The sequence below is a fragment of the Littorina saxatilis genome, linkage group LG8 (genome assembly GCF_037325665.1).
Source record: "Littorina saxatilis isolate snail1 linkage group LG8, US_GU_Lsax_2.0, whole genome shotgun sequence".
Lineage (NCBI taxonomy): Eukaryota > Metazoa > Mollusca > Gastropoda > Littorinimorpha > Littorinidae > Littorina > Littorina saxatilis.
In genome coordinates, this window is record NC_090252.1 from 1,619,767 (window position 1) to 1,641,495 (window position 21,729).

General features: G+C 39.5%; 2 protein-coding genes across 2 annotated transcripts in view; one reads left to right on the plus strand and one right to left on the minus strand.

Moving 5' to 3' along the window:
• The window catches only part of LOC138972510 (uncharacterized), a 323,114-nt gene that overhangs the window by 275,827 nt on the left and 25,558 nt on the right, over positions 1–21,729 (plus strand). The gene's annotated exons all lie outside the window — the stretch shown is intronic.
• On the minus strand, positions 42–20,326 carry LOC138972415 (GTPase IMAP family member 8-like). The gene is made up of 7 exons (XM_070345073.1): positions 20,150–20,326; positions 11,677–11,807; positions 7,229–7,497; positions 5,856–5,879; positions 5,129–5,325; positions 729–853; positions 42–135 (listed from the first exon to the last, which is right to left on the minus strand). The coding sequence occupies exons 1-7, from the start codon at positions 20,216–20,218 to the stop codon at positions 42–44; spliced, it is 909 nt and encodes a 302-aa protein (XP_070201174.1). The 5' UTR covers positions 20,219–20,326.

Consider the following 21,729-nt stretch of genomic DNA (forward strand, 5'->3'; position numbering starts at 1 on the left):
CCAAACACGCATGGCTTTAACAGCGTACACGAAAAGCTTATTTAACCATCAAAGCATTTTCCATTGGCTATGACACAAGGCTTTGAAGGTGTCTTGAGGTTATTGTACCTTGTATCTGTGTGACATGTCAAATCACTGCAAAAACATCCAATTAAAACCCTCAACTGTAAATTGTGTGGGTCTCTCGGTGAACGACCGGCCTTACACTGTCCAATCCTTTGATTCTCCTAGATTACTCAGGAAAGCTATCTACTCAGGAATACTTTCACCATGGAATAAACATTGTTTGCTGTCAATGTATGAACAACATAATTCGCCTTATAACACATGGCGGCACACTTTGATATTTCATACGATGCTGTACAATGTGAGCTTTTCTACCTTATAAAAGAAAAATAAGGTTCTTTGTGCACAACGTAATCAAATCCTCATAAAAGATATGCAGAGGCTGACAAAGGTAAATGTTCCCGGTAAATGTATGTATAGGCTATGTGAGTATGTTACAAGGAAAAAAACAAAATCCACCTCTACTTATTACCAGTTTAGTTTTGGGTCCAAGCAAGCTTATAGAAACGCTCCCCACCCTATTTGACACCTCAGAGAAGAACCAGAACAGTCTACTTTCTTTAACTGTGAGAAATGTAGCTAAAAATAATACGAAAAAAATGATTGGCAATGTGTATGTTAAAACAAATTGCAGGTAAAGTCATTTCAATGACTATACTTACTTTTTGTCAAACCGCACAGCAAGAAGGATCACGTCTGGCTCTGATCCACTCAATTCTTTCCATTTTGATACCTGACTTTTTTGATCCAAGGACGATCTGTCAATGAGATCCGGTGTATCCACCACCTGAAGACATCGTCTTTTCAATTGTACATTTTGTACCTCTATTTAGGCAATAAACGTTTAGTCATCTGCGGTTAAATACAAAAAATGTGTCACAGAGAATTTCCTAACGCACAGCAGACTCACTCACACACACACACACACACACACACACACACACACACACACACACACACACACACACACACACACACACACACACACTCATTCTAGCTAATAAGTAATCATGGTCAGAAGAGAGAGAGAAAAAAATAAGAGAGCGAGGTATCAGAATAATATCAGAAGAATAATGTGATCCTATCTATGTTACTCTACCCCCCACCTCCCATTGACGTTAGTAAAATAAATCTGATATTATCAAGTTGTTCCTACAGATAGCATGGAATGTGCAACCCTGCATACCGTAGTAACTGAGGTATAATCTTACCAAGTTTGACATTCTTTTGGTAGTGCAATAGCGTTAATTATGGATTGTTGTTATCATCATTTACATAAAAACTTATCTGTTAATCCAAACAATGATATACTTACTGTGATGTTCTTAACTACACTTTAACATGGAATGTATGTATGTATGTATGTATGTATGTATGTATGTATGTATGTATGTATGTATGTATGTATGTATGTATGTATGTATGTATGTATGTATGTATGTATGTATGTAGGTATGTATGTAGGTATGTATGCATGTGTGTTGGTGTGTCGGTGTGTCATGTGTGCAAGTAAAAAGGGTATTGTAGTTGTACATATATTACTTTAGATATTTTTTTTGTTATCATGGGTTTTATGAATTTTCTTCTCTTATTCTTTTATAATTATTAATTAATGACCTATATGTGCTGATGACCAATTTAATTTTCTTTGTTGGATCAATAAAATGTCATGAGTTATGAGTTGAGTTATGACAATTGGTTTATTTTCAAGGGTACCGGGCGAACACAGAAAAACGCAACTTCGCATGACAATCTTAAAGGCCCAGTAAGCCTCAGATGGTTTACAGAACGATTTAAATCTTCTCACAAAAAGAGCAGTTCTTACTGTATGGAACACACTTGTAATAGCATTAAACGACACAGTTCGTTTGAATGGCTATTTAGCTTGCATAAACCAAACACCAGATTTCGTGGTTTATTTTACCCATGAGCCATCGTGAACCCGTGTCACACACTTTCCTTTTTTCACAATTTCGTCGTCAGTTTGTGATTTGAATGCAACTCGCTGTATCTGCAATAGCACAATAGTGTGCAAGGGCGGATCAGTTGCTTTGTAAGGGGGGGTGCACTTTGAATCGAAAGTGAATGTGATGGCCGGCGAGAAGCGCCCGAATACTTGCTTGGGGGGTCCGGGGGCATGCCCCCCCGGAAAAAAGTTTGGCCCAAAGAAGCAAAATGGTGCCATCTGGTGCCATTTGAACTTAGAAATGGTCATACAATCAGCTTTCCAATTTTTTTTTCGGGGTGGGGGGGGGGGGGGGCACGTGCCTCCTGTGCCCCCCCCCCCCCCCTCGTCCGCCCCTGGTGTGTACCTCTGAATCTAATAAAATGTAACAAACGACTGCGAGTCACATGAACTTATCGGCCGCGGTAGACTTCAAAGAAAGCAGCAACATGCAGAAAGTTCGTCTTCTTGAGAAACACGACCTTGCGTGACCTGCACCGGGCTCCAGACGAGGGTCGTGGTGTATGTGTGTGTGTGTGTGTGTGTGTGTGTCTGTCTGTCTGTGTGTGTGTGTAGAGCGATTCAGACTAAACTACTGGACCGATCTTTATGAAATTTGACATGAGAGTTCCTGGGTATGATATCCTCAGACGTTTTTTTCATTTTTTTGATAAATGTCTTTGATGACGTCATATTTGGCTTTTCGTGAAAGTTGAGGCGGCACAGTCACGCTCTCATTTTTCAACCGAATTGGTTGAAATTTTGGTCAAGTAATCTCCGACGAAGCGCGGACTTCGGTATTGCATTTCGGCTTGGTGGCTTAAAAAATAATTAATGACTTTGATCATTAAAAATCTGAAAATTGTAAAAAAAAAAAAAAAAATTATAAAACGATCCAAATTTACGTTCATAGAGAATACTACATGCCTTGCTGTGTCGTACCAGATTTACACGAGTTGTTTTTTTAAATATTGAACTGCGAGCGAAAGCGAGCTGTTCACTATTTGAAAAAGCAACGAGTGTAAATCTGGTACGACACAGCAAGCCATGTAGTATTCTGTTTATCCTACATACTGTACTTACGTGTATTTCACTGAAAATGTCCTGCACTCGAGGCAGCTAAATTGAAGACGCTTGTTTTGGAACCTCGATCTCTTCTAAAGCCTCGTGCAATCTGTTACGTCAAAGCAAAGAAACGTCACTCTGAAAGTTTGGCGTGACGTGTTAGTTCTAAAGATTCATCGAGGGTAATTAGCGAGCGCAATTTGTGTTTCTATAATGACGTTTGTCTCGGTGACTTTGGCATCATAAGCAGTGGAAAAACAGGTCCCTGCCAGACTTGCTTGACATGACCTCATTTACATGATATACACACGTGTGATTTGAACGATTATTATCTCACGGGTGTCTCTCTCACGTATGTAGGATAAATTTTATTCTCCATCATTTTTTGATTCCAAAAACATATAAATATGTTATATTTGGATTAAAAACAAGCTCTGAAAATTAAAAATATAAAAATTATGATCAAAATTAAATTTTCCAAATCAATTTAAAAACACTTCCATCTTATTCCTTGTCGGTTCCTGATTCCAAAAACATATAGATATGATATGTTTGGATTAAAAACACGCTCAGAAAGTTAAAACGAAGAGAGGTACAGAAAAGCGTGCTATCCTTCTCAGCGCAACTACTACCCCGCTCTTCTTGTCAATTTCACTGCCTTTGCCATGAGCGGTGGACTGACGATGCTACGAGTATTGCTGCGTTGCATTGCGTTCAGTTTCATTCTGTGAGTTCGACAGCTACTTGACTAAATGTTGTATTTTCGCCTTACGCGACTTGTTTTTAAACTGTCAAAACTTCGAGTTGTACTGACCTTGTCTTGATGAAAAAGAAATCTGTTATGATTTAAGCATGTTTTGTGTTACAAGCTGTCAATCTATTATTAAGATTTTAAAATTTAGTTATAGCACCAAAACGAGGCGTCCGATTGTGGTATCAGACTGCACGAAATAAATTCTTTGAAAATGTCTCACTCTCGACGGAAAGCAGCCAGGATGTTCCCGTTCGGTGAGCGTTCGAATGGAAGTATGTGTGAACTGTATGTAGAGGCTCGGGGAGCTCAGTGATCAGAAACGGATGCCTTTAATTAAAACCTACTTTGTAGCTGTTAAATAGGCATGAAATGTGTGTATGCAATTTTTGTTTTCCTTACAGCTCGCGCATGTTTTTCATTTGGTTTGTTAAGGTTTGTCAAAATTTTAGAACTTTTTCTGGCATGTCCTATTACAGCAACAGTTACATAATGAATGAATCATATACATATCTAAACTCAAACGCGATCCTCACTGATCGGATTTTCTTATTTTGAGCACATTTTCAATCCAAACACAAAGTATCATCTTCGAAAATGCGTAACAAAGTCGGAGAATACTTTCTGTCTTCAATGTACCGATTATCTTGGGTTGCTCTTCGTATATTAAGTCCTTCAGAAACCCCCAAAGAAAAACAATATATCTGGAGAGTTTAATCGGGTAAGTGGGACTGACACTGTGATAATCGGTAAATAGAAGACATAAATTACAGCCAGAATTAGATTATTCCCCATAAATTGTGCTTGCACAACTTGCAATACTGGAACACAAAAGGTATCGTTTTGACAATAAATATGTGTGTGCACAGAGAACAAACTTCATAGTTGTGTCAATTACTTGAATATGGACCTCTTGTTTTTACTTATTCGGACTGTAGGTCAAATAATCCAACTTTCATGTTCTCTTTAAAATGAGTTAAAGATAACTTGAGCTACAAACTTGAAATGTTGTTACCTGATCGGATACTAATATACCTCTATTCGCTAGACACATGTAAATGTTATTAGCATATATATGTATGTGGTCGACAAAGCTGGAAGGTATATCACGCACACTGTTCTGACTCTGGGTGTATGCAGTACTTTGGCTGTTTGACGACTGTGCGGAAGGCATTGCACTTCTACTTTGTTTTTGATTTTATTCTTTAATGTTTTATGGGGATAGGGGTGTTGTAGTTTTTGTATGACTGCATGAAACCACATTGTGCGAAACAAAAAACGGAACAGCAAGAGTACATTACCGTGATATTAGTGCTTCCAATTTTGACTGTTGTGCTCGTCGCGTCAAACATTTTAGAGGGAAGCTGCTGCCCAACAATCACACTGCCGAGTTTGGTTTTGCCGGTGTTTGTCCTTCCAATGATGACAACATTCAGCTTTCTTTCGTCGTGTGTGTGTGAGGTGTCCATTCTGGATGGTGTCAGTGATGGAGCAGCCCCTGTGATTAAGACCAGCAAAGAAGACCTTGTAACAAAATCATTGAGCAAGCGACGTTAATTGTGGGGAAATATCCAGCCAGAAAGCATCATATTCAATACATTGTTCTTTTTTGTATTTAGTACTTTTGCAGCAAGGCTGCAAGGCTATTTGATTAAATTCAAATCAAATTCTGTTTATATTTTTACATCATCTTTTACTTGCCACACAAAGAAAAGGGTCTTCGCTTTGGTCTTTCATGACCTGATTGGCTTGTTTTGGAGCTTGTCAAATTTCAAAGTCACTAGCCCACATGGTGACACAATTTTGAAACTTGCACAAGCACTACATGCATGGTTTGTACTTCATCAATGTGTTTGCAGGGAGAACAATGGTTGCTGGAATCAAAGGTATAAATCTTGTTACAAAAGGTAAAGCAACTTTCAGATAAAATCTGAAACGCAATATTAAAAAGATCATCAATTTAAAAACAAAAGCTAGAATAACTTCATTCATGTTAAAAGTATCAAGGCATTGTCCTATATTACTCACCCAAGGTTGTTTGCGGATAAGACCCTGCAACAAAATGTTTCATTACACTTGAGAAAATGGGTACCAAATGGGGACGTTAAGGTTTCAGACAAAAGTGTTAATTTAAAGTAATGGGAAACAGAACCCAAAAGGCAAGACGCAAAAAGTCAGTTTTTGGCAAACATGAAGAACATGTTTTTATGCGAAATGTGTCTCGCTCAGCTCTGCAGCCGTTCGAGTTTTTCCTCGGAAATCGGTTCCATTCTTGTTGGACTGCCATTACGAATGTGCCTGGTCTGTTTGGAACAGGTTGTTGCACATTGCAGGTCCTAAGAGGCATAAACCTGGTGTGCTTTATAGCAGCAGATTGATATATCGGCCTACTCCCTCACTCGTTCATGACGAGGTTGTTGGTAGACCAACGATTCCTGCAAAATCAATTTTGACGTCATCGTCAACAAGTGTAAAGTTCTAGGTAGAGTAGCCTTCCTAGAATGGCATGATGACGTCACGCAGGACTCAATCCCTACAGTTGCTGACATCAATGTGGCCTTAAACAACCTATGAGGTGAGTTTTCGGGCATAAACTAAGTCTCCTCACAAACTGAATTGTTATTTATTTATTTATTTATTGAGGAGATTTCTATAGCGCATAACTAAAAGCACTATGCGCTTTACAATATCACTAGGTATAAGCACACGCAGACATACTCTGATTAAATAGAACTTGGCCTAGCAAGGCATACTAAGAACACTAACCATTTGAGTTCATACAAAAATAGAGAATTAAATTAAATACTGGACAAACGATTAAAATAAGCTTAAGGCCTACACCAACTGCAATGGGCTATTTCAAATACAAAAGTTTAGTTAACTATAAAAGGCAGTGCATAAAACTCCATAATCCTAAGAGGGTCGAACAAATAAGAAACATAAGACTATTTTACTATAATTACTTCGTAAAAAATGATAAACATGGAATACAAAGCTGTAATTGTTAACAACAAATTTAAAAAAATGTGTATGCCATATTGCACAACACATTTTGACACACACCCAACCTCACACAAGCGCACATACACACTTACACACAGAGACACACACAGACACACACAGAGACACACACAGAGACACACCAGAGACACAGACACAAACACAGACACACACACACGTGCACTCACACACACACACACATACACACACACAGCATACTTATGTCGCTATTTAAAAAATGTAGCAAATTCGTACAAAGCAACAAGCCTAACAACTCGACAAGAAGATACCAGCAGTGACACAGACACACATTGTTCTCTTACTGCCTTGAAAACATAGCTAGAACCACCTGTAATATCTGCGTCATTTTCTCAATGCACTGCTCATAATGTATGTCATACCTGTAGCAGAAGGTGGCCTCATTTGCAACATCATCTTAACTAGTTTGTCAACCTGCTCCGTCCGGGGGAAATTCCTGTTAAATAGAAGATATCGTTGGTCAGCATGAGCTAGTACGTCCTTCAAGTGTTGTCCGGCCAATGCAATGTCTTGTTGTATGTCCCTGACAGCGTTGTCCCCGAAAGTGAAGGCCACAATGAGGTTTTCACAGAAACGTGGTCCCCAGAGTTTCTTGATTCTTTTGTATTTCTCGTGAGTGGAATCCCCGTACCTGAAACAGATTAAAAATTGTAAGAAAAGTAAGTATAAGAGAATTACGGTATAACGAGAAGAGGGCCCAGTTAAAAGAAAGTAATAACATTAGTGTACCTTAAAAAGTTACACATATTGAAATTTAAAACACACACACACACATACACATACACATACACACACATACACACACACATACACACACACATACACACACACATACACACACATACACACACATACACACACACACATACACACATACACACACACATACACACACACATACACACACACACATACACACACACACACATACACACACACACATACACACACACACATACACACACACACACACACACATACACACACACACATACACACACACACACACATACAAGTTTAATAGGACGACTGAAGACACCCTGTCAATATTCTCATAAATAATAAGTCACGCGAAGCGATGTAAAAACATTAAGTCAATCTGTCGGCTTGAAACAAAAAGATCAACAGTAAAAAAAAAGACATCACCGAGACTTCTATGGCTTTGCTAGCCTAAACCCTAAGATTTAGACAGGTCCAGCTCATCTCCGCGAAGCATGAAAAGGTACATCTTGAGTACATTTACAGAGTGAACATGGCATCTATATCTATATATATATATATACGACTTGTGTCTGTGTGTCTGTGTGTCTGTGTGTCTGTGTATCTGTGTATTTGTGTATTTGTGTATTCGCCATGCACGGCCAAAGTTCTCGATGGATCTGCTTCAAATTTGGTGGGCATATTCAGGTTGACCCGGTACAGGACACAACCTGGTCGATATTTCAACACGTGCTCTCAGCGCGCAGCGCTGAACCGATTTTGGTTCCACCTCAGCTACCCGGGCCCCCATACCGACACACCATAGCCGCTACACCACATCACAACGCCAAAGTTCTCGGTGGATCTTTTTCAAATTTGGACACCGTATTCAGCTACACCCCGGACACAATATCATCGATGAGATATTTCAACACGTGCTCTCAGCGCGCAGCGCTGAACTGATTTTGGTTTTTGTGTTCATTTCACCATTATAAGTAACTCTTCCTTATCTTCTCATCTTCTCCAGGTTTTCAGCGTTTACCTCCCTTCCTTCGTATGGTGCACTATAGTTTGAGGGAGGCATCTTCGGAATTCCCGTTCTGTTACTATTTTTAGAAGGTCACCGCAGTGTCCAGAACGTAAATTGGACCCGTAAATTATCCTCACTGTAAAAGTGCAAAGGTCGAATCAATTTATAGCCACGCGAAAAATACACTGTCATCTATCTCTCTATAGATATGGCTTCTCTGTGTTTGTGTGTGTGTGTGTGTGTGTGTGTGTGTGTGTGTGTGTGTGTGTGTGTGTGTGTGTTTTTATGTGAGCAACACCTGTGCATTGTTCAGTTCTGTTTGTGATGTGGTCTGGCGGCTTTTGTGTAATTGTATGTACTGGCCTTCCTTTGAGAAGCCATACCAGTTCAAAAGGGCTTAGAGATAAGCTCTAAATTGCTCAATCCTGTTTGAGTGGAGTTCGCCTCCAAAGGTGATTAACACGGTTACATTCGTCGACAAGGATGGGACTCGATATGGTCAGGAATGGCATTATGGCCACTGAATCATTTTCGTGCTGTTCCCATTCCACGAATCTGGGAGGGACCTAAGCTTGGCGGGTCCATTGTTCGGACCCGGCGAAGCCGGCGTACGGCTCTAAGTACTTCTTCCCGGCGAAGCCGGCTACCCGGCGAAGCAGGTATTCATTCTAGTATCTATATATTTTTGGATTCAGGAAATAATAAAGAATCAATTACTAACATTCGATTGTTCATAAGCTTTTTGAGGTTTTCAATGGCCAAACTCATTAATTAATTTGTAAGCTTCCGAGCTGAAATGGAATCCCATTGTCCACCCTTGCCTCGATTCCCAGTCTATGCTAAAATATTCAGTCAAAACTTGACTAATAATGTAAAAAGGGATTGGAATAATGATTTCACTACTGTAAGTCGTTCATTTGTACACCTCTAAGATACCTTCTAATTGTTTTTTTAATTTTTGCATTCAAACTCATTGCAGAAGAACATACGTTAAAACACAAACAATGAAACATACACACAAACAAAAACGACTTGTATCTATAAGTTAATCTTTTTTGAAAGTCTTACAGGACTATATGCTTCGGGTAACATGTGGTATCGTTATATTTATTTGTTTAAATGTTAGATTCTGGAAGAAAAGTGTTCTAAACTGTCAGAGATCTGTTGACCTTCACCCACAACATTCATAAGTTTACATGCAAACAAATATGTGATACAAAGACTGCCAAAGTTTGACTACTGGTGTAAATTAGCTAGTCCTGCAAACACAATTGACATTTTCGTTATGATTGTTGTGCTACAGCGATGCCCAGTCAAGCGTAACTGCAGAGTATAATAAGAAGCACTCTGCGATAATCCCTGTCTCTGGAAAACAACGTGGCCGTTCCATTTTTATCTCATGTGTTAAAAAGACTAACACAAGTGGTCATACCCAAATGAAATGTGGCAGTAGGTGTTATAATCATTAGTCTGTTTATCTGCAACAAATAAAGCTGCCAAGATTCTAAGGTAAGCAGTCGAGTGTAAGAAAATAATCTGCTACCCACGCAATGCAAAGAACAGTTATCCTTCATTAAAACGTTAAAATATATTTAGCCTGATGACGTCCAGATGGGGTCATGCAAGCTCAGGTACTAAAGGGAAAACATTTTTGGTGTTTTTCCAACTTCACACACCAACAACTGCACTTAGTATAGTCTGTACGACTCACAATTCCAAGAACAAGAACGACACATTAAAATCAAATATGTGTAAGCTTCTGTCTCCGCAAAAGAGTACCTGCGTTGTAAAAAGTACGACATAGAGACTGTACCATGTTTTAAACTCAACAAAAAATGTTAGAAGGTTTTCGTACCCCAACTAAACGAGAAAAGAAAACGATGTGTTGCTCTATCTCAAAAACATCGAACAAAGTGACCATTTTAAAGTAATTCTCATATCAAGGCATATGATCTGAATGTTTCAAAGCAATACATCTGGTCATTTCTGAAATACAGCGCTTTCTGTCATGCTACCCCTCAACATTGACGTAAAAACCTACTGTTTACGACTACTCGCACGATCGACACCTACACCAGTAAGAATGATATAACACAAGAAACACGAAAGAGTGCCATGTAAAATAACTTCTGATATGTGTTATTTAGTATAAATGTAATTTAAACACTTGTTTTACTGCCACAACCCCTCGGCCAAGAAGCGTGCGTTGCTATGCTAATTTATATTTGTGTCCCCAGAAAAAGGATCTATTTGGGACATGAGGTGGTTGTACGCTAAGAAGCGTGCGTTATTTCCTGCATGCTTTTTATGGTGCATTTTTGAATTGTGTGAGCTGATATCAGGTATTTGACTGTCAAGCAGTTGACCGGTCACTTGGCATTTTTTAAACCCCAAGTGTTCTTTAAATGATATGTGATTTTTGTCCCTATGAAATTAAAAAACTTGCCTTCGGTTTTTGACACCCAAAAGGAACTTCTTGTGACGTGAATGTTATGGTTGCGGTAGTGGTAGTGGTGGTGGTGGTGGTGGTGGTGGTGTGTGTGTGTGTGTGTGTGTGTTAGTGTGTTATATCCTTCTATGTGTGCGTGTGTGTGAGCGTGCTAGGTTGCGTAAAAGTACTATACTATATATATATAAAGAAGTTATTTTACATGGCACTCTTTTGTATCATTCATTGGAATGTCTACCCTTTTTAGTAATTGCCAAGTTGTGCATATTCTTAGTTTTCGTCGATTTTCTAAGTAGGACCACATAGGTTTATTTGGATCGATTTTTAGGTACCCTCATTACAGCGGCGGTCGCGTGACCCTTGTGTACAAAATGTTTGATTCGAAAGGTGTGTCACATTGCCAAATGAAATACCTTTAGCGGAATATAAGTTGGAATATAATGACATGCCTCATTTGTGAGTTACTAATTTTTGTCCACAGTTAAAAAAAAAAACTTGGATTGATAATCAGATGAACTTACACATCGAGAACCCAATAAAAACATTGAATGCTATTTCTTTCGCGTATAAAACTCGCGATAATGCTTAACCTCGTGACTTTATACTGCACCCCCAAAGAGAAATGATCATACTTGTCATCGCATCTGATGGTGTAGAGAATTGCATCAGGATCTTGGTCTGTCACTGCTTTCCACACATTGATGCTTTCCTCCACTGCCCTCTCATTGTTTGAGAAACACTCAATATCAGGCGTGTCGACGACCTGTGGACAGATGCCGATGCTCAGTTATATGTTCGACTTAAGATCAACAGAAAAACATTATTTGATACATAAAACAGCCGACAAAGTGAAGGGTACGCAGAGCAATAACAGAACAGCCTGCTTGTGTATGTATGCGTGTGTGCGTGTGCGTGTGCGTGTGTGTGTGTATGTGTGTTTGTGTGTGCGTGTACAGATACAGATGAACATAGATATACCCAAAGTAGTAAAAATAGAGGATTATTTGTAATTCATATCCTTGTCAAAGAGAAAATTACGTTCAACGTTCATTTTCACTAAAAAAACAAAAAACAAACGCATGCAGGCCCTACATTCGGCCACGGTCAATGAACCGGTAAGCAATAGACGTAAGTATATATAGCTGTCTGCAAAGAAAACAGTCATTCCCTTTCTACTGATATTCATCAATGTTAGCTTGGTTCAGTGTGAAAGTCGTAGTTTGTGTTTTTATGAAGACACTTACGTTTGCGTGACAACGGTACCAGCTGAAAACGGGAGTAACAACGGGACCAGCTGAAAACAGGCGGAACGCAGTCCCCGGTGTGGCTAAGTATATAGATAGGTTACACACTCGATTCGAGGATGGCTGAGGTATCTTCTCCAGGGATACATTTGGGGAATATTCGCGCCTCCGGTTTGATCGAATCCTAATCTCTCCTTCAGGCAACTTGTTACAGGTGATGCGTGGCGATATAAGCAGTTTCTTGGCTTTCTTAATAAAATCAAGCACACTTTCACTTCGTCTGTTGTGGCGGTGAAGGCGGGTACTGTTGTGTTCTTTTCGTTCATTTGGCGTGTATTTGTTAGTCTTAATGCAGTTTGTATGTTTTGTCTGCGCCAGAGAGGTTTGTTATGTACATTTTGATCGTGCGAAACTCAGTCCTCAAAAACTGACTTCTACCTTAAGAGCTATCGAGGATTCAATCTGGTTAATGGCTATTATTCCCCCCTCTGCTTCTTTCTCTCTGTAAACGTGTAGGGCTAGTTATTTCTCGGTAACTTACCCAACAACCAAAATCACTTACCCAACAACGGGACTGAATCCTCGATAGCTCACAGGCTGATGAGCTAGACTTTGAGGGAACTACTTTAGCGATTGAAAAGTTCCGAACGCTCTAATGTACGAAATATACATCTCTAGACCAAACAATACAAATATACTGCATTTAAACTAGCAACTATACAGGCTTGAACACATTAATATCCATATACAATCCATGAGTTTGGTTGTTTACTAAATCCAAATCTAACGATCAGTACAGAGAAACTCGCTTTAGATCTCTTATGAGTGCAAGCAAACTTCCAAGGCAAGTAACTCTCGTACTCTGTCTAGCGATAAGAGTAGTTCCCCTTCCAAATTTTCTGAACTGAGTTGCTTGGACAAAAGACTGCAATACGACGGTTAGTTTTCGACAATATTTCATTTGATAAACAGATTTCACGCAACCAAGTGCACACATCTCATCAATTTAAAGAACATACAGCGGTTTCATACATTATTTTGTTGCAGAAAACTCAACTTCATACAGTTTTTAACGTTGGAACACGGGTGCAAAATTTCGTCTGCTAGTCCCATTCGAAGAAAGAACATTTCCTCAGCGATACCAAAACATGAACAGAACACACACTATCTGCCTTTACCGCCACAGCAGAATAACAACATAACTGTGTACTTGATTTTAGTCCAAAACAGGGAAACTGACAAAAAGTGTTGACAGAATTGAATGATTTTCCCTGACCTATACAACCGCGCATTATTCAATCGCCTGCGCAGGTAGACTGGTTGAGTTAATAGGATTCGATCAAACTTTCGCACAAAACTCCTCTTTTCTTTTCTTTGAATAACTGAAGAAAGGAGGAATAAAGAGGTTTTATCCCATGACCTGCCTCTTTGTCTCTGTTAGCTGAGGAGGTGATTATTTTGGATTATCCATCACAACCATATGAATTATCCATCACAACCGAGTCTCGATCTCACCTGTCATTGGTCATTGTCTTTGATCTCAGAGTACAATTGAATAACTTATAGAGGTCATCGGCATATTTATCGTTAACTCGGACACTACTTTCTTTAGCAAAACGATTGAAATATTCTGCGGTATAAAAGTCGAACTCACGTTTAGCTAACGATCTACATACATTTTAACATTGAAGAAATAAAGAAAACAACAAAGAATACACATAATCTGTTGGGGTGAAAAGTGCTGAGTGAAGATTATGAGTTGGCCGAAGCGGTAGAAGAGAGAGAGATAGAGAGAGAGAGAGAGAGAGAGAGAGAGAGAGAGAGAGAGAGAGAGAGAGAGAGAGAGAGAGAGAGAGAGAGAGAGAGAGAGAGAGAGAGAGAGAGAGAGAGAGAGAGAGAGAGAGAGACAGACAGTGATTCAAGGCGCACAACTCTAGTACTCTTCATCGGCAACCGCTTAGATCAATCCCGACAACAAAATCCTGAGCGACGAAATAAGAATTAAACTAAAACAGTATGCTTACAGTTTTGTTCATTTGCTATCGCTTTTAGAGCATTGATTGCTAAATCTGGTTCAACAGAACAAGGCTGTCCCATCTGTCGTCTGCTGCAGATCTGTCTACAGAAATACAGGCTAAGCTTTATAAGCAACATGGAAATTGCCACTTACAAAGTTGAGATACGGTTAAAATAAAAGGTTACGAAGAAGGTCGGTTCTTGCGTGTGTTATTTTCAATTTAATGTAACCGAGTGTCAATTTACTTTACTCTTTCTTACCGAGCCCAAACACTCAAGCAAACGACACAAGTTATATTACCAGGTTCTTTTATTCCATAAGATGAAAAGGGGAATGTGTGGGATAACGGGGGTTTACTTTCAAATACAAAAACCTTCAATGTATTACAACAGGACTAAACAACTCCAAAAACAACGCTCTGAATTCTTCACTCTAAAACTATATTCTAAATTCTCCCTCCAAAGCTACACTTTAAAAACACACTAAATCCTTCCTCCAAACTACACTCTAAACTCTACTCTAAATCCTCACTCGATCAACTTTAACCAAAAAAAACACACTAAATCCTTCCTCCAAACTACACTCTAAAACTCTACTCTAAATCCTCACTCTCAACTTTAACCCAAAAAAACACACTAAATCCTTCCTCCAAACTACACTCTAAAACTCTACTCTAAATCCTCACTCTCAACTTTAACCCAAAAAAACACACTAAATCCTTCCTCCAAACTACACTCTAAAACTCTACTCTAAATCCTCACTCTCAACTTTAACCCCAAAAAACACACTAAATCCTTCCTCCAAACTACACTCTAAAACTCTACTCTAAATCCTCACTCTCAACTTTAACCCCAAAAAACATACTAAATCCTTCCTCCAAACTACACTCTAAAACTCTACTCTAAATCCTCACTCTCAACTTTAACCCAAAAAAACACACTAAATCCTTCCTCCAAACTACACTCTAAAACTCTACTCTAAATCCTCACTCTCAACTTTTACCCAAAAAACCACACTAAATCCTTCCTCCAAACTACACTCTAAAACTCTACTCTAAATCCTCACTCTCAACTTTAACCCCAAAAAACACACTAAATCCTTCCTCCAAACTACACTCTAAAACTCTACTCTAAATCCTCACTCTCAACTTTAACCCAAAAAAACACACTAAATCCTTCCTCCAAACTACACTCTAAAACTCTACTCTAAATCCTCACTCTCAACTTTTACCCAAAAAACCACATTAAATCCTTCCTCCAAACTACACTCTAAAACTCTACTCTAAATCCTCACTCTCAACTTTAACCCCAAAAAACACACTAAATCCTTCCTCCAAACTACACTCTAAAACTCTACTCTAAATCCTCACTCTCAACTTTAACCCAAAAAAACACACTAAATCCTTCCTCCAAACTACACTCTAAAACTCTACTCTAAATCCTCACTCTCAACTTTTACCCAAAAAACCACACTAAATCCTTCCTCCAAACTACACTCTAAAACTCTACTCTAAATCCTCACTCTCAACTTTAACCCCAAAAAACACACTAAATCCTTCCTCCAAACTACACTCTAAAACTCTACTCTAAATCCTCACTCTCAACTTTAACCCAAAAAAACACACTAAATCCTTCCTCCAAACTACACTCTAAAACTCTACTCTAAATCCTCACTCTCAACTTTTACCCAAAAAACCACAATGAAACGCTAATCTAAAACAAACGAAAAAAAATAAACTAAAAACAATTCTAAAAAAACAAATCTAACAAAACCTAACTGAGCCCTCTAACAAAAACTAGTCTACGGAACCTAATCCACAGAAACTCGTCTACGAAAACTAATCTACGAAACTAGTCTACAAAAACCAGTCTACGAGAACCCCATCTACAAAAACCCAACTAAAAACCCCGTCGCACACTCCGCCATCCTGGAAACCACAGAATGCACGCCGTAAGCATACGTAAACAACTCAACAATTTCAACTACCACAAACTAACTCTTTGAACAACAAAACACATCATTCCTATCAAATAACATACCTACAATACCGTTCTCTCAAACAACGGTCTTCTAAAGCATTCAACAAACAAAAGTCTTCCCAAACATTCCAACTCACAAAACAATCTACTTGAACATTCAAATAAATCCTTTCCCCAAGCAGCATACTCTTCTTCTCACTGCTTACAAAACAATCTACCCGAACATTCAAATAAATCCTCCCCCAAGCAGCATACTCTTCTTCTCACTGCTTACCCATTTACAGAAAAAAATTGTATTAACCTACCAGCAAAAGAATTCCTCACATCCCAAAGGATTTCAGCCTGTGACCAAACATGTCACAACAAGGCGTCCAGAAAACACACGCACAAAATATACGTTGTCTTCACTCCGAAATTCCAAGCAGAAAGAAAGTCTCAGTGGCCCCCAGGCCCAACATCCCGCGTGCCTGCGTCACAAGGTTAACACACGTTCGACTCGAGGGGTGTCGGGGTACCTTTACTTTCTTTCTTTCTTTAGTCGGTGTCTAACATCGCCTTCAACTATTCAAAATTACTTCGCGGCGGAGAGAAAAAGGAAGATGGAATAAAGTCACCTGTCAATTGTTTCTTGTTCACAAAAACATTAATCACAATTTTACTCCAAAGACTTGAACCAAAAAACAATCGTTTTACCTATGCAAATTTAAGAATCGGCTCTTCCGCCAGACCATTCCAATAAAGACAAAACACAGTCTCGGAAACCTTGGTGGATCCCCGATAGTACAGGTTTGAATCCTCGATAGCACAGAGGTACCACGAGTTCACAAGTTCAAACGGATGCACAAAAGTACATGTGTACCGTAACTGTCGTTCCCAAGCTTACATTTAAAGTAAACAACGGTGTGTAGGTTCAGGTCATGCAGGCAGAAAATGAGATAGATTTACAAGTTTTGACCTACATTGAATAGACCAGCAGAATAAAACTAAGCTTACCGCTGTACAGAACAGATAACTTACTGGCCTAAGACTCAAAGCCAGACATCAAAGTAAGGCTCACCTAAATGACGATTGAAGAAGTAAGTAATCCAAATTTGAACACTGAAGCACAACAGCTCGAATAAGCACAAATTCAGCAAACATTCTCATTGCCTGTAAAATCACACACTCGCAGTCTTTTTGGCGAATGCCTCTGACAATCGACTTGGGTCACCGACTGAAACCGGCCCGTAACTCACTGCACAGTTTCAAATGCATTGAACTGCACAATCTCTGTAATTCGTTTTCTTAAGCAGTATTGAAGACTAAATACAAAAGCAGACGTTTTATGGCGCGTTTACCAAAAAGACAAAAGGGGACTCGTTTCTCGTTTCGCACATGAATTTGATGACACGATTTGCGGTCGCTGAAGGTTTGGCCAGCAGATAACAGGCACTCGCAGAGTTTGTGTCAAAACGTGGTGTTTTTTTTTAATGAAAACGTCGGAGTAATGGGATAAAAAGCTTACACACCTCGTCCTAAATATCATTCATATTTTCCTTCGGGTAGATTTCCAGGTAAATCGACCCGAGGGAAGAGGCTCGGTAATACCTGAAAATCGACCCGAGGGAAAATATGCACGATATTTAGAACTCAGAGTGTGTAACCTATATACATACCTCGTCTCAGTGATTATTAAAAATAATGGTCGAAGTTTGCGGATCATGAAAAATGCGAGCTTCAGCGAGAACTGAGACTCGGCATGTAACCTCTACATAATCACCCCTTCCAGTTTACAGACGGAAAGAAGCAGAGGGTGGAATTAGGGTTTAGAAAACAAGATCGCCGAGGCGTGATTTAACATTCAGTCAATCAAATGCACAGAAATACTTCTAACCTTCCTTATCAAACAAGACACAGAGAAGGGGAGGGAGACACACACACCTAAAGTGTGGATGGTTACCTAAGAGGCGGCACTGGGTGTAGTGCCTTTCTAGTGCACTTGCACTACAACAGCACTGGGTGCAGTACTCGCTCCGGCATCGAAGAATTTTGCACTAAAAAATGCACAAAATTTGACCTATTTCGTCGCCTATAGAGGACGGAAAGAATGTCATTTTGAACATTGTTATGACATTCTTTCCGTCAAAAAAGTCAATTTAACGGTGTTAAATGAAGCGACCATCCACACAATTAGGTTGCCATCCAGAGTTTAGGTTGCCATCCACGTGTGGATGGTTGCCTTATGGTGATTTAGGCAACCAAACCTGTGGAAACATGGGTACACACACACACACACACACACACACACACACATACGCACGCACGCACACTGTCACACACACACACACACACACACACACACACACACACACACACACACACACACACACACACACACACACACACACACACACACAGAGAGGGACAGAGAGATAGACAGAGACAGTAGAGAACGACCTGAAGATAATTTGAGAAAAAACCTTTGGAGGCTAAAGGTTTAGCATGTTTGCAAAAGAACGTCATAAAATGGCGACGCCATAATCTCTCATATTTCATTATTACGTCATTTTCGTGTTCTAGACTCAATAATTATGATGTTCATTTATTTATTGGTTGGCTTTTCTGAGCTTGGAAGTCGAAGGTTTGAAGCATAACTTCCGTTCAACGAAGTTCTTCATGTTTAGATATTTGCAACATTAAACACTACAAAACTAAATAATTTTGGTCTCAGAAAATGATAAAGAGTAGACGAAGTTTAATTTGTATCTGTCTCGTTCCAAAAAGAAAGAGATTGTTTATTCAACGGTTGTCTTTATTTCTAAGCAGACTTTTTAATCAAACGCACAACACTATACATTTTCAATATATGAGGCAATAGGAAATACAATATTACTCTTGTGATTCAAATTCCGATATTTCTATGAGTGATACAATCGACAGTTTTTATTGAAAGTGTCATAAAATGATGTTTAATATTTGAAAAATCAACGAGTGTAAATACACCCCCCCCCCCCTCATTCCCCCAACCACCCTCAATAGAAGACTCCCTCCCTTTAACGACCGTGTTTAGTCAGATTGAGGTCTTAACATCCGATACAATGTCATCTTAGACAGACACCTGAACAAAAAATCCTGAATGACTCCTCAATGCATGATGCTCAAGCTTAAACATGTGTATACTCCCAGCACCTATTATTTTCAACGAGTAGAAACCCATTACAATTCTTAACCACCCCGACCTCTCCATAAATAAGGGGGCGTATCGATTTCATTCCATTTTGTCATGCGTTTGTTTCTGTTGTTTGCAGTGTTTGTGTCTGTGTCTGTCTATCCTTCTGTCCTCAATTAGATCTCTGGTGTTTTTCGGCCGATTTAGCAGACAATTGGTTTCAGCTTGGAAATAGCCTAAGGATCGACACACAGTTTTAGCGAAACATTACATTCCTGGCTTTCATTGATGAGGGAATACGCCGATGAAACGTTCTGGCATCTTCTGTAAACGCTTCGAATTAGTTATCGCGGATAAGAAAAAAACGATGACCCACATAACATTTTGAGTCCAACGTTTAAACATACACATTCATACCTTAATTATTAAACGTTCCTGTCGGTGCCTGCGCACACACTAATAACACACACAAACACACACAGCGCCGGACGCAACTCCTACTGTCTAAATCTGATACAAAAAAAGAAAGATCCTTGGATAAGAAAAGAAGATTAAGAAATAATTTTCTGATCCGAGGTATCCAGATAAACAAAATCGGATACAAGAAAGAGAAACGTTTTTACAATCGACTTTTTATAAGCGGGCTCCACTGTATATACAGCCTGCATATTAATTTTGACAGGTCTTACTACACAGAAGAAAAAAACGTGTACATACCCGAATGTGACAACGAAGTCTTTGGAAATACTCCGATGCAGCTTGATGGTCTTTGGTTTTCATTTCCATGCCATGCTGCGTTCCAAAACATTTCTTTCCGAGGATCAAATTTCCGAGAGTACTTTTTCCAGAACCAGCTTTGCCAAATATGAGAATTTTCAGATCTTTTTGTGATCCTGAAATGTATTCATCAAGAGGTCTTAAACTACCAAGGTAAGTCAACAGTAGAGAGAAAAAGAGATATGATGATATGAGTGCTGTCTATGATGGTAAGATAATATGCACAAAACAAACAAAATGTTAAGAAGCCTTTTGTGAATCAATGCACTTATTCTCTTTGCAATTCTTCATACTGTCCATGGTATTCATGAGGGGTCACTTTTAACATAATGTGTATCAATCACTAACGTTTGATACTTGCTAAACCGCTTACATATGTCACAACAGGATTATTACACAGGTGTTGCTTCACATTTGGGCTAGAATTTAATTTGCTCATTCAAGCGGGTTCCAAACTGAGACAAGGTGACCATTCTTCGTACCTTCAAGTGAAGACGCCATCTTGTACGTAGCTGCTCCTACAAGAAACAACACGTGGGAAAATCACACAAATGACACACACACACACACACACACACACACACACACACACATACACACACACACACACACACACACACACACACACACACACACACACACACACACACACACACACAGAGAGAAGTCCTACCAGTCATCCCGGCACGAACGCACGCACATAATTATGAAGTTAGGAAATAACTAATTAGTGGTTGCAATCTAAGATAGTTCTTTGTATGCCAGCTTCTCTCATATTACGTCTTCTTCTACTGCGTTCATGTGCTGACACTCCCACGGACACTCGTGTGGTTGTTTTTTGCACGAGTGGGTTCTTCCTTGTATGGCCGTCTTTACCCCGCCATTTAGGCAGACATACGCCGCTTTCGGGGAAGGCATGCTGGATATTTTGTGTTTCTATAACCTATCGAACTCTGACATGGATTACATGATCTTTTCCTTGCGCAGTTAGTCGTGTGCTTGCGTGAACAAACGAAGGGGGATAAGTCACTAGCAGGTCTGCACATTTGACATACATATGATATTACTGATAGTCCTCAATAAAAAAAACACGGGCAAAGACAAGCACTTTGCACAACGTACATGTATTTTAGTGAGGTTGTGGGAGGGAGGGGGGGTGGGGCGGGGAGGGGCTGACATTAGAGAGATCTAGATGTAGCCAAGACAAGTAACGGTACGTGTAGCTATGACGTCATACGTTCTTGAAACTTGGTCCGGAATCTCCACAACTACAGTTAGGTATCAAAAGTCAATGCATTCTCGACAATCTACAGACTCAAATTTGGAGCGCCGCGCGAATCTTCGCTTCGTCGGAACTAAACGGGGCGGCTTAAAATGTCACCTTGTCACAGTCTGTCCTGGTTCAATCTAACAAAAGGGGCTTCACTCTGGTGAGGGGTTTACGGGAGTTGCCTGCCCTTTAAACGATGACGACTTCCGATTGTGCCGAACAACAAATAACAATACATTCTGTGTTATTA